The 13,833-nt window shown below is 42.0% G+C and overlaps 1 protein-coding gene and 1 pseudogene across 1 annotated transcript; both read right to left on the bottom strand.

Moving 5' to 3' along the window:
* Positions 1 to 3,106: 3,106 nt before the first annotated feature.
* Positions 3,107 to 9,418, bottom strand: LOC109154452 (annotated as a pseudogene).
* A 669-nt stretch (positions 9,419 to 10,087) lies between these two features.
* On the bottom strand, positions 10,088 to 11,265 carry LOC109154451. The gene is made up of 2 exons (XM_019302236.1): positions 10,764 to 11,265; positions 10,088 to 10,710 (listed from the first exon to the last, which is right to left on the bottom strand). The coding sequence occupies exons 1-2, from the start codon at positions 11,263 to 11,265 to the stop codon at positions 10,088 to 10,090; spliced, it is 1,125 nt and encodes a 374-aa protein (XP_019157781.1).
* Between the last annotated feature and the right edge of the window lie 2,568 nt (positions 11,266 to 13,833).

Here is a 13,833-nt window from a genome sequence, read left to right as displayed (position 1 = left end):
GGCAAGGTGGAGCACCTCGTCGGCCATGGAGGAAACCAGGAGCGAGAGAATCGACGCATCCTGCCTCACCCATGCCTTGAACTCGGGATTCGGCACATGAACAGAGGTTGCGACGTCGGAGGTGGAAGCATCGGCCGGCTAGCTGGCGACGGTCGGTGATGGACAGGGAGTCTCGCCGATGACAAATCCGAGCAGTTCTTGGCCCTGTAGAAAGGGAACCAATTGTGTGCGCCAGAATAAAAAGTTACGGGACGTTAGTTTAATCGACACAAAATGATGTGCCGAGGACAGAGGGTTCGATGTGGTAGCCGGATTTGGGGCGGTGGTGGTGATTGTTCTTTCCGACGAGTTTGTCGACATTTTGGGGTGTGGGGAGAGAAAACAGGAGGATCTAACGTAAGGCGTATCTGATACCAGATGAGAAGAGGAATTCAAAATCAGATTAACCAGATAACGATTACAATACTAAATAAGGTTTAGAAGACGCAAACCTCTCCTAACTATTAGGCTAATCTAAACCACTTAACTAGGACCACATAAATAATAACATACTACAAAGGGAAATAATATAACATTATTGACAGAATGAAGTAGATGTTTGAGCGAAAGTGAGCGCTGACCCTTAATGCCAGTGGTTTAGACCTTGAACTGACACGTAGTGACTTGAGTAACTTTCTCCTTAGTAGTGAATTGAATCTTGAACTACCAAAGGAGAGGTAGTTTTGAACTCATGTGCACACATCAGCACCCATTATGCAGGTTCTTCAGAAGTCATACTCTTTGACTTGAGGTCTACCTCTGTGTAGACCCAAGCTTAGAACGTCTCATGTTCAGTTGATTTATGTAAGCTTGGCTTACTTTGTTGATTTTAAGCCCATTTCCTTTGATGTATCGAGGACGGCCTTTCTATTTAGTCCTTTAGTGAGAGGATCTGCAATATTCCTCTCGGGCCTCACATACTCCAACGTGAGTACCCTAGTCGTAATCAATTGTCTTATAGACTCATGTCTGACTCTTATGTGCCTTCTTTTCCCATTGTAAGCACTATTCTTTTCTACGTATATATCAGTTTGAGAATCACAGTGTATGGACACAGATGGTGTAGTACACCCCCACAGTTGAGAATCCATAGTTGATCTCGCTATACACGATTGTTTCGTGGATTTCCACGATACTGCCGCTCCACCCATAGTGAACACATATCCACTAGTGGAGCTTACATCACTATTGTCATTTACCCATTTCGCATCACAGTACCCCTCTAAGGCTGCTGGGAATCCAGTATAGTGTAGTCCCCTATATTCCCCCCTACGAGTCATTATCATTCTCTCAGACTCAAACACGAGTTTGATCCTAACCCTAACCAACAAGGGACCTGAGACCAAGTTCCTACGTAGAGAGGAAACATATAACACATTTGATAAAAACAAGTACTTTCCAGAGTTAAGTTTAATCTCTACATTTCCTCTACCTCTTACCTCAGAAATACTCTCATTCCCCATGTATACTTGTTCTCCTTGTCCTTGTGAAGGCTTGGAAGTCTTTGAACATGATCCTACTCGCACAGAAGTGGCGAGTTGCTCCAGTGTCAATGATCCGCTCCTCAGTGCCTTGCACCACATTTGCCTCCAATGTCACCACAGCTGCTACCACCTCATTTTCTTCAACCACGTTTGCTTGATTCTGGTTCCCTTGTTGGTCGCTCTTTTGCTCGTTTCCTCCTTTGCGGTGGTAGCACTGGGCTGCTCGATATCCATGTTTGCCACAGACATAGCAGGGGCCTCCTTTCCCTTGGCTCTTGAATTTGTTGCCATTGTTCACCTTGACTCCTTTCTTCCAGTTCTTTTTCCCTCCAGACTTTGAAAGCTTTGACCTGTCACTTTTCTTACCACTGGACTCTACTATGTTAGCCTTTAAATTTTCAGTTTGAGAAACAGACCTTTGCCTGAGGCGATACGCCTCTTCGATGTTCAGATGGTTGACCATTTCCTCCCAGGTGTAGTCCTTTGACTCATGCTTTATCTTGTTTTGGAACTCACTCCAAGACTCAGGTAATTTCTCCAGTAGAGCATAAGTTTGAAGCATGTTACTTACCGAGATGCCTTCAGCCTCCATGTCGGACACGAGATTCTCGTACTCGTGTACTTGTTCGATGACAGGCTTGGAGTCCACCAACTTGAAATTGAGCCAACGCCCGACCGTATACTTTCTTCGGCCCGCGCCGTCTGCTCCATACTTCTTCTTGAGCATGTCCCATATGTCTTTCGCAGATATGTACTTCGCATAAATGTCTAGTATATTGTCAGACATATGTTGCAGCAAGGTGCCACGAACCATCTTGTTATCCTTTTCGTTCTTTGTACGAACCTGTTGGATCTTCTCGGACGACTCGGTTGATGCAGTGTTGGGATCAGGTGTCTTTGGATCCGAGGTGCCGTCTACGACGGTCAATTGTTTCTCAGTTTGCGTCGAAGCTGGAGACTTGGTCTAAGACGCCTCAGGCACATCTTCAAGAGCGAGGATGTAATCGAGTTCGAAGGACTCGAAGTGGATCATCATCTTGATCGCCTACCGGCGGTAGTTCAGGCCGGTGAGAGGCTCGAGCTTGGCGAGGTCAGAGGAGGGCTTGTTTGTCATTGACGACATTTTCAGGAGAATAATTTGCTTTTAACTGTTGGTTTTTATGTACCGAAAAATGTCGCAATATCACTGCTTTTTATATTGGCTGATTTGGGAAAAAGAAGGAAATCCTGTGTCGTGTGAATACACTACCTTAAAAGCAAATTGCCGGTATAACCGAGGGCTTTCGACTGGTTGCACACAGACTTTCTACGAGATACCGGCCCAGGTATTCGCAGTCACAGTAGAACCCGACTTAGAGCTCAGATAGAAGGCTTGGAAAGAATATAAGAATAGAAGAATGTATTGGTGTGTTTAGAGCTCAGGAGGAGCAGGGTATTTATAGCTATAGAAATACCTGCTCCTCCTCTCTTAGCCATTCCATTTCCACTAAAAGAGGGGAGTAGTGGAGAGGACCACAATTGTAGGAGTTAAACCTCACTCCACAATTTATTGTGGATGAAAATAATCCACACTTATTTGGGTGCTATTCCCAACAGTATCTTGTGAAGGCAGTATTAATCTTGTCAACTGCTTCGCGAATCCAGATAGCTTTACGCCTGGTGTCTGGGTTGTCGCCGCCAAACACGTACCCTTGCGTTCCGCCATCTCCATATCCACCAACAGTGACATGAAATGCTTTATTTACAATTTATGTAAATTCAATGACAAGAAATCACACCCTATAATTAAAAGTATTATCAAATTATGAATAAATTGTAATAAAAATTTATAATAATAACATAATAATTTTATAGCAATTATGGGGCTTAAAATGATAAAGAAATTGTTGAAATCGCAAGCCTTTAAAAAATTTGCATAGAGGATTTCTTATGTATGTAGCGTTTAAAAGAAGCATCCAGCGACCAAGATTTTTGAGAGATATCACTAAGTTGGTATCTAGGAAACCCCCTCCTCAAAAAAAAAAAAAAAAACCACATTTATTCAATAATGTCTTGTAAGGATATGCATCATAGGTAACTAATTTAATCACCTTTATTCAATGATGTTTTACAAGGATCTGAATCATAGGTTAAAAAAGGTCACTATCTTATAGACGATATCTATCCACAATGGCCGATGTTCATGAAGAGATTTTCATGTCTAGCAAACTCCAAAAGAAAATTGTTGAAAGAAAGACAAGAGGCGGCATGAGAAGATGTGGAGTAGACATTTGGGGTGTTGCAAGCTCGTTGGGTAATGGTTAGAGGTCCTGCACAGCTTTAGTACAAGGAATACTTGAAAGTTGATTTTAGCGGTGATGTTTTAGTGAGTGTCGTCCTCTAGGAATAGCCATAAGGGACTTGAATAAAAGGGGTTAAACACAATATCATTAAGTGTTTGAAAGCTAACCAAATTTAAATGTTTGTTTGCATAGAGACAATTATAAAACAAATGAATAATTAAGTGATAAACAATGATAAAAGATAGGACTTAGATCAAATAGCAATGTACGAATCTTCCTTAGTGTTCTAAGATTCTAGGCATAAACCATGTTCAACAACGAATGCAAGGAAGTTAAGTCAATACCAATGCCACTCTCGTGGACATTGGACTCTCAACAAGGTTCTAATCCTATTCTCATAGTAATTAGACTAGGTGAGGGAATTAATCAAACATCATGTGTGCTCATTTCCTTCTAACTCCCCTTTTTTAAGAGTAAGTTAGAAATGTGAGAGGTTTGGCTATGGTGAATCCCTATTCTCATAGGTGAAGCACCAAATCCAATAACCTCTTGCATAGTTGGGCCCTAACCATACAAGAGTCAAACAATTCTCCCATTTCACAATCACATTCATTTTAGATGCATAGCAAAATCTAGATTTGGCAATTCAATTCATATTGGCATTCATACAAAGCAATTCAATCTAAGTCCCTAACTAGTTTAACTACTCATAGTGGAATTAACGAACCAATAGCAAGTGAAATAACTAACATCAATTAAAATAATAGGCAATGAATTCAAGTACAAAAGTAATTTTCAAAATAGGAGAACAAGAAATAAACTCTTACTTGATTGAACTTATAAACGGTACATCTGAATTTGAAGTAGAAAGTGTAGTTACAAGTGGTATTGTTTCCCTAAATCCTCCCAGAATTGATGGATTTATAATGGATAGATGTTCTAAAATGGATATTGTGGGGAGAAAACCTAAGGAAAGACTTAGAAAACTACCAGGTCCCCTCAAAATAACTCCTCCATACTATTTATACTAAAGCCAACGCGCCAAATAACTGCTTCCGGGACGCCTCGTCACGATGGGGGTCACGGCGTGACACCCATCGTGACCAGGCCAAAGCTTTGCAGGTCCCAGGATGTCACGCTGCAGGTCACGGCGTGACCAGCAGCGTGATGCCTAGGATCCGCGAAGTAGTCTGCTAGTCACGATGGGGGTCACGGCGTGACACCCATCGTGACCAGGCCAAAGCTTTGCAGGTCCCAGGATGTCACGCTGCAGGTCACGGCGTGACCAGCAGCGTGATGCCTAGGATCCGCGAAGTAGTCTGCTAGTCACGATGGGGGTCACGGCGTGACCTCCACCGTGACCAGCAGAGTACTTTAAAATGGTTAGGTGTTCACGCTGCGGGTCACGGCGTGACCCCCAGCGTGACGCCTAACCATCTGAAAGCCAGCCGGAGTGTCACTTGTTGCGTCTTCTCCTTCACTCTGATGCTCTGTTGTTGTTGTTGTCATCGTGTTCTTCCATTTGTGGACCACCTTGCCTCAATATCATCTTGATTTGTTCTCATTTTGAGCTCTTGTATCCAATCTACATTTTCCTTCCTCAAGCTATAAACACCTGAAATGTGCTTCCTTTGCACATAAACACCTAACATTTACTTAGAAATTAGTACAAATGAAGCTTACTTACGGCCTAATTCAAGGCTTATCAAATCTCCCCACACTTAGACCTTGCTTGCCTTCAAACAAGACAAAACCAAGCGAAACCGAACATCATCAAAAGCAACCACACAATTCCAAAGATTAAGTAAATGAGCTATGCACAAGAAATCATAAATTTGTTGTTCCTCTTCCTACTTTGCAACGGTGGTGAAGTGAATGTGATACTCTCAATTGGATCAAAATGTAAGGACCCCAAAACCCCAAGTTCACTCATTGTTTTACATGGAATTTCTCTCAAACACACATATTCACAAGCACAGAAATGATTCAATCCTCAACTTCCACAGGCCTAAAAAGCTGAGCCCACTAATGGGAACGATGCACACGGGTTCTCCAACGTTACCTCATTTGGCCCCAAAGACCTATTTAGTCAGTGTGATGGTGTGACACAAGCCACTCCATGCGTTTTGGCTTAGCGTGAGTTTCTCTCTTTTTTGAAGTCTGTGCAATGGTTACCTGAATCCTACGAGATGGCTCACCTCATGTTATTCCCTCTCATACAAGGATAGCTTAAAGTCTTTTTTAGCTTTTTTCCATTGACTCTTTCTTTTTTTTCATCAATCCCTCTTGCCTTTTTCATTGGGAGTAGGGAATCACACAACTCACTAAAATAAAAATCTCTCCTTTTGCTGTGTGCCACACCGAGAAAGTTCAGTCTAGGTCATACCACCTTACATTTCACAAAACTATCCCGTATACACTCCCATTTCGAGATATCAATGACCTAGGTTCATGGATGTGGGGGATTGAACCTCAAACAAGCATGCAAAATAGATACAAATCCTAATTGGGTCATATGCAAATCTCACACGGTGGTGCGTGGGGACCTGCACAGCTCTTTTTTTTTTTTTTTTTAATAAAGGGGGGGGGGGGGGGTCGCGCTGATCAGCAGAGAAGCTCGCTGAAGGTTGGGGTCACGCTGGAGGTCACGGCTTGACAACCAGCGTGACACCCGACCTTCAGAAAGGGGTTCTGCTCGTCACGATGGGGGTCACGCCGTGAACCCCATCGTGACTAGCAGAACAACGGTGTCACGCTGGGGGTCACGACGTGATTGACAACGTGACACCCTACCGTGCGTCGGTTTTGGACTTTTGACCAAGTATTCTGCCAAATTAGATCCCGAGTGTCCGCGTGTACTCCGCACATGTTCGTTGCCACCTTTATAACATAAGAAACCAAATATTAGAATCCCCACACTTTTCTAAAAGCATCCTTTTCACGGAAAATTTTTAAGAACGGAAATAACAAAAAAAATAAACAATACTTAAAAATAAAAAGATTAAAGAGCTTGTGTTGCCTCCCAATAGCGCTATGTTTAACGTCTTTAGCCCGAAGCGAATGTAGATCAATCATGGAGGTGTACCAAGTGTATGGTGGCTACCTGACGATCAATACACCCCCCATGATATTGTTTCACCTGGTGCCCGTTGACTTTAAAATTACCCTTGTCTGGGTGTGCAATTTCAATTGTGCCATATGGGAACACCTTAGTAATTGTAAATGGTCCCGACCACCTAGACTTAAGCTTCCCAGGGAATAGCTTCAGTCTAGAATTAAAAAGTAAGACCTGATCACCCTCCTTGAACTCTTTGCCCTTTTTGATATGCTTGTCATGATACAATTTGGTTTTTTCTTTGTAAGCTCTGGAATTTTCATAGGCTAGAGTTCTCCATTCATCAAGTTGCCAAAGTCTTTCACGCCCTACAAAACCAATATCACTGTTAAGCTTTTTGATAGCCCAGTAGGCCTTGTGTTCAACCTCCACTTGCAAGTGACATGCCTTGCCATAAACCAAGCGGAAAGGAGTGGTTCCAATAGGAGATTTATAAGCGGTCCTAAATGCCCACAAGGCATCATCTAGCTTATCAGGCCAATCTCTTCGATGCCTTGCAACCGTTTTCTCTAAAATAGCCTTAATATCCCGGTTTGCATTTTCAACTTGGCCACTGGTTTGGTGATGGTAAGGAACTCACCCTCTATGTTGCACCCCATATTTTGCCAACACCTTTTCCAATGGTGCGTTCCTAAAGTGCGTCCCTCGGTCACTAATAACCACCCGAGGCACCCCAAACCTAGAAAACAATTTTTTCAGTTAAGCAATTACCGATCTAGCATCATTAGTTCTCAAGGCTTGTACCTCTACCCACTTAGAGACATAATCAATGACCACCAGGATGTACTTAAGCCCCTTAGCATCAGGAAATGGGCCCACGAAATCTAAACCCCATATATCAAACACCTCACACGCCAGAATGTAGGTATGTGGCATCTCATCTCTCCCCGAAATGTTACCCACACGCTGGCATCTATCACAGTTCTTAACACAACATTGGGCATCTCTAAACAACGTGGGCCAATAGAAACCAGCTTCTAAAACTTTCATTGCTGTTCTATTTGCAGAATGGTGCCCCCCAGTTGGCCCAGCATGGCAATGTTCTAAGATTTCCAAACCTTCCTTCTCCGACACACACCTCCTAATCATTTTGTAAGCACAAACATTGAAAAGGAAAGGATCATCCCAGAAGTAGTGCGTAGCCGCAACTAAGAACTTTCTCCTACTATGGACATCTAGGTAAGTGGGCAAGACTCCACCAACAAGATGGTTGGCTATATCAGCATACCAGGGAACCTCATCCACACTCAACAGTTTCTCATCAGGGAAGCACTCATCTATCTTAGAACTAACATCCCCACTCTCTGGCTGCTCAATTCTAGAAAAATGGTCTGCAACCCCATTTTCCGAGCCTTTCTTATCCAGAATCTCAAGGTCAAACTCTTGCAAGAGAATGACCCACCTTATCAGTCTGGGTTTTGCCTCGGCTTTAGACATTAGATATCTCAAAGCCGCATGGTCTGTGAACACTACAACTTTGGACAATAGAAGATAGGATCTAAACTTATCAAGGGCAAAAACAACAGCTAGTAACTCTTTCTCAGTGGAGGCAAAAGCTATGGATTGAAAGTATTTGTTCTTCCTTTACCCCAAGACAACACCAACTGAATACCCACTTGCATCACACATTAATTCAAAGGGCAATGCCCAATCCGGTCCAGCTAAAACAGGGGCACTTACCAACTTTTCCTTAATTGTTCTAAAGGCAATTAGGCTCTCCTCTCCAAATTCAAACTCAGCATCCTTTTCTAGAAGTCTTGTCAAAGGTCTAGCAACCGTAGAGAAATCCTTAATGAACCGCCTGTAAAACCCCGCATGAACTAAGAAACTTCTTAAGCTAGAGACAGAGTGGGGTGGGGGCAGGTTTTCTATAACAGATGTTTTTACTTTGTCAACTTCAATCCCCCTCTTTGAAACTTTGTGCCCCAACACTATACCTTCTTCAACCATATAATAACACTTTTCCCAACTTAACGCAAGGTTTACCTCTTGACACCTCACCATCACTTTCTCTAAGTTTTCAAAACACTGCTCAAAGGTTTCCCCCCAAATGGTAAAGTCATCCATAAAGACCTCCATGAAGTCTCCTAGGTAGTCCCCAAATATGGCTATCATACACCTCATAAAGGTAACAGGTGCATTACACAAGCCAAATGGCATGCGCCTGTATGCAAAGGTCCCAAAAGGATAGGTGAAAGTGGTTTTTTCTTGGTCTTCTAGGGCCACGGGATTTGGAAATATCCACTCATCCCATCCAGGAAACAATATAAACCATGGCCGCTAACCCTCTCTACTATCTGGTCAATGAATGGCAAAGGAAAATGGTCTTTTCGGGTGGCATCATTTAACCTCCTGTAATTAATACACACCCGCCAACATGTGACCTTCCTAGTAGGGATCAACTCATTTTTCTCATTGGTTTCTACAGTGATTCCCCCTTTCTTTGGTACAACATGGGTGGGGCTCACCCACGCACTATCAGAAATGGGATAAATCATCCCCACACTAAGAGTCTCACCACTTAATTTTTAACAACGTCACTCATATTAGGGTTCAATCTTCTTTGGGGTTGGGCTACGGGTTTGGCTTCTTCTTCTAAGAAGATTTTATGAGTACACAAAGTAGGGCTAATCCCTTTTAAATCTTGGAGCTTCCACCAAGTAGCCCCCTTATTCTTTCTCAACACTCCAACCAGCCTAGCTTTTTGACTCCTCTCAAGCTTAGATGAAATCACAACGGGGAGTGTAGAATTGTTCCCCAGAAAAACATACTCTAAATGTTCAGGCAATGCTTTGAGCTCACTTTTTTCAACACTCTCAATCATAACTCCCTCTTGTTTTTTTCTTAGTTTCCACCACTAAAACATCCCGTTTCAATCCAACTGATTCCTCCTCAACTTCACCAATTAAGTCACAACAGTTTTGACAATTGTCAGCGCAAGAAGAAATAGCATCAATATCACACGAGAGAATATCATCAATCACATTAGAATCAACATGTTCAAGCATACATGAATTCAAAGAGTCATTATTTTCACAACTATTAACATGATGCATGCTTTTATCACAACCAACAAAAGTGTCATCAGCAACTTTAGCTTCCATTTCACAACAATTAGAATTAGTGCCCCAACTTGACATATCAAATTCCATTCTATTTTTCACATCTCAAACCAAATCGGGCACTATAGACTCAATATGCTCATGCAAGATATCCACAAAATAACAAGAATCATTAGCAGACAAGGGGTATTTAGTCAACTTAGACACGTCAAAACTAGCACACTCGTCACCAGCACGAATGACTAGCTTCCCACTCCCAACATCAATGAGTGCCCTTGCAGTTACCAAAAATGGTCTACCAAGGATTAGTGGCACCTCAATGTCAGGATCCATGTCTAATATGACAAAATCCACAGGAAAAATAAATTTGTCAACTCTAACCAACACGTCTTCAATCACCCCTTTGGGATGTTTGATTGGACGATCAACTAACTGAATACAAATACGTGTTGGTTTAAGAGTACCCAAATCTAATTTCTTAAAAAGATCAAAGGGCATAAGATTTATACTTGCACCTAAATCAGCTAAAGCCTTATGAAAATCAGTTTCACCTATTTGGCAAGGAATTGTAAAACTCCCAGGATCTTTCAGCTTTTGAGGCATGTCCTTGTGCACGATCGCTGAACATTCCTCGCCCAGTACCACATTGGTTGATTCTTCCAATTTCTTCTTATTGGTGAGGAGGTCTTTCAAGAACTTGGCATATCGGAGCATTTGTCCCAAAGCATCTATAAAAGGCATGTTAATATGCAATTGTGTTTTAAAAGGTGAAGAAACTTACCATATTGCATTTTATCCACGTCTTTCTTTACCCTACCTGGACAGGGGAGTGGTGGCCTGTAAATTGGAACATCAATTTTTTCTTTGCCTTTTTCGAAGGCTTTCTTGGCATTTTGATTAGTAGACGGGATTGTGCTGGTGTTCTGTTCAGTTTCCTTCTCATCATGGTCCTTCAGATTTGCTTCCTCAGTTGGGCTCTTTGAAGTGGAGCCCTTCTGCAATATAGGATCTGGAAGTTCTTTGCCACTTCTCAAGGTAATGGCTTGAACTCTCTCCCGAGGATTATTTTCTGTGGTACTAGGAAGTTCTCCCCGGGGCCTCTCCGCTAATGATTTGGTAACTTGGGCTAGCTGAGTTTCCAGATTGTGAATTGAGGAATTGGACTCTTCCCTGTAGTTTGAGACCTCTTGTCTCATAGCTGAAACTTCTTGCCTTATGTCTTGCTTCCATTCTTGTCTCATATATCCCATGTCTTGCTTGATTTCAGACATCATTCTTACCATTTTCTCTTCAAAACTCTCCCTCGGTGGTTCATCCCTAGGAGGATAACCCCCCACTTGTTGTGTGGGCGGTGGTCTATACCCCCCCCCCCCCTCGTTGAAGCGGGTTTTGAGTGTTAAGATTACCCCTGTAGGTGTTGTAAGAAGGACTTCCACCCTGATTTCCTCATTGTCTCTGGTTTTGCCACCCTTGACCTTGCCTCCAATTTGGGTTGGTGTTACCATATGAATTGAAGTTTTGAGGTTTTTGGTAACCCACAGCACCTACTTGTTCACAACCGGGATCATCATATGTAGAAGTGCACTCTTGGGTCCCATGTGGTCCACCACATATGTCACAGTATAGAGCTAGTGACATACACGGATTTCCCTCTTGCGGTTGCTTACCCATCTTTTCAATCCTTGCTTGAAGCCTTCGGATTTCATGGCTATTGCTTCAACTTTGGCATCAGAAGCTGTACTATTACTCACCTCATACAATCTGAACTTAGAATCCCTTTTGTTATACCAATAAGAGGTGTTGGCTGAAATGGTCTCAATCAATTCTTCAGCTTCTTCTGGTAATGAGGATACGAATGCTCCCTTTGATGAGGAATCCAACAACATCTTATTTTCGTCAGTTAATCCCCCGTAAAAAGAATTGATGACATCCCAAGGATGAAACACATTTGGTGGCCATTGTCGATTCAGTGCCTTAAATCTCCTCCAGGCTTCTCCCAACGATTCCATAGAACCCTGCTTGAAATCCTGAACTTGTTTTTTGATTTTCAATGTCTTTGTTAATGGAAAGAACTCCTGCATAAATTCCCTATGCAGTTGTTCCCATGACCTGAAATGATTGTTGGCATGGGAATCCAACCAACGAGCAGCATCACCAATAACTGAGAATGGGAATAACTTGAGCTGAACCACCTCTTCAGGTACCCCATTATGTCTATACATCCCACATGACCTTACAAACCGGGTGATGTAGCCATGCGGATCCTCTGAAGGTAAACCACTGAATGGAGCATTCTGGACAAGCGCGATAACTGAAAGCTTGATATCGAAGTTGTTTGCCTCAACAGGTGGAATGTATATAGAGTTATGCATACTAAACTCTGGGGTCATGAAGTCTGTTATGGTTCTCCTTTCCTCTCTTCTAAACCCCCGGTAATTTTCCCTTTGTACATTCCTCCTCCTCGGCTCACAGTACTTATCCCTTGGTATCTCTCGACCCCTCGGCTCAAAGTAGTTCTCTCTTGGTGCATTTCTCCTTCTTGCATAATACTCAGTTCTTTCATCTGGTTGCTCATAATAGGATCCCTCTCTTGATATTGCCCAAGATTGGGTGGTGGCCTTTCTTGTTGATTCCTTTCGACCAGTTGAGGAAGTTCTTCGTTTCCTTCCCCATCTCGTAATGGTTTCCGATTCTGAGGTTCACCCAGGCCTGCACTTCTCAATGTCTCAGCGGTAATCCCTTCTAGATGGTCGTGGGAACTACTTGGTGAGGCTATATTTTCTTGTGACTGTTCTTGGTTTTGGGCTGCCCTATTCCTTCTTCGCACTATTGCGTTGATTTTGTGGTCAATTGCTAGCAAGCCTTGTACCCCTTTAGAACGAGTTTGCATATAACTAGCTATTCACCTACAAGCACAGAAACAACAAGAGTTCTTCGCAACTAACAATAGTTACGAGTGAGAGTGGTAACAGATTAACAACTTAAAAGATAAAACTAAAACAAACAAAATAACTTGCAAAAATAACAAGTAAATAAGAGTAGCTAGACTCTCTAACTTTAATAATTTATCATGTTAACCCAAATGGACTCATTACTCAAGACCGATGCCTTATTCCCCGGGAATGGAGCCATTTGGAAGTTGATTTTAGCGGTGATGTTTTAGTGAGTGTCGTCCTCTAGGAATAGCCATAAGGGACTTGAGTAAAAGGGGTTAAACACAATATCATTAAGTGTTTGAAAACTAACCAAATTGAAATGTTTGTTTGCATAGAGACAATTATAAAACAAATGAATAATTAAGTGATAAACAATGATAAAAGATAGGACTTAGATCAAATAGCAATGTACGAATGTTCCTTAGTGTTCTAAGATTTTAGGCATAAACCAGGTTCAACAATGAATGCAAGGAAGTTAAGTCAATACCAATGCCACTCTCGTGGACATTGGACTCTCAACAAGGTTCTAATCCTATTCTCATAGTAATTAGACTATGTGATGCAATTAATCAAACATCTTGTGTGCTCATTTCCTTCTAACTCCCCTTTCTCAAGAGTAAGTTAGAAACGTGACATGTTTGGCTATGGTGAATCCCTATTCTCATAGGTGAAACACCAAATCCAATAACCTCTTACATAGTTGGGCCCTAACTAAACAAGAGTCAAACAATTCTCTCATTTCACAATCACATTCATTTTAGATGCATAGCAAAATCTAGATTTGGCAATTCAATCTAAGTCCCTAACTAGTTTAACTACTCATAGTGGAATTAACAAACCAATAGCAAGTGAAATAACTAACAGCAATTAAAATAATAGGCAATGAATTCAAGTACAAAAGTAATTTACAAAATA

The sequence above is a fragment of the Ipomoea nil genome, unplaced genomic scaffold (assembly GCF_001879475.1).
Source record: "Ipomoea nil cultivar Tokyo-kokei standard unplaced genomic scaffold, Asagao_1.1 scaffold2647, whole genome shotgun sequence".
Lineage (NCBI taxonomy): Eukaryota > Viridiplantae > Streptophyta > Magnoliopsida > Solanales > Convolvulaceae > Ipomoea > Ipomoea nil.
Note: the sequence above shows the minus strand (reverse complement) of the source record. Positions and strands in the feature narration are given on the sequence as shown.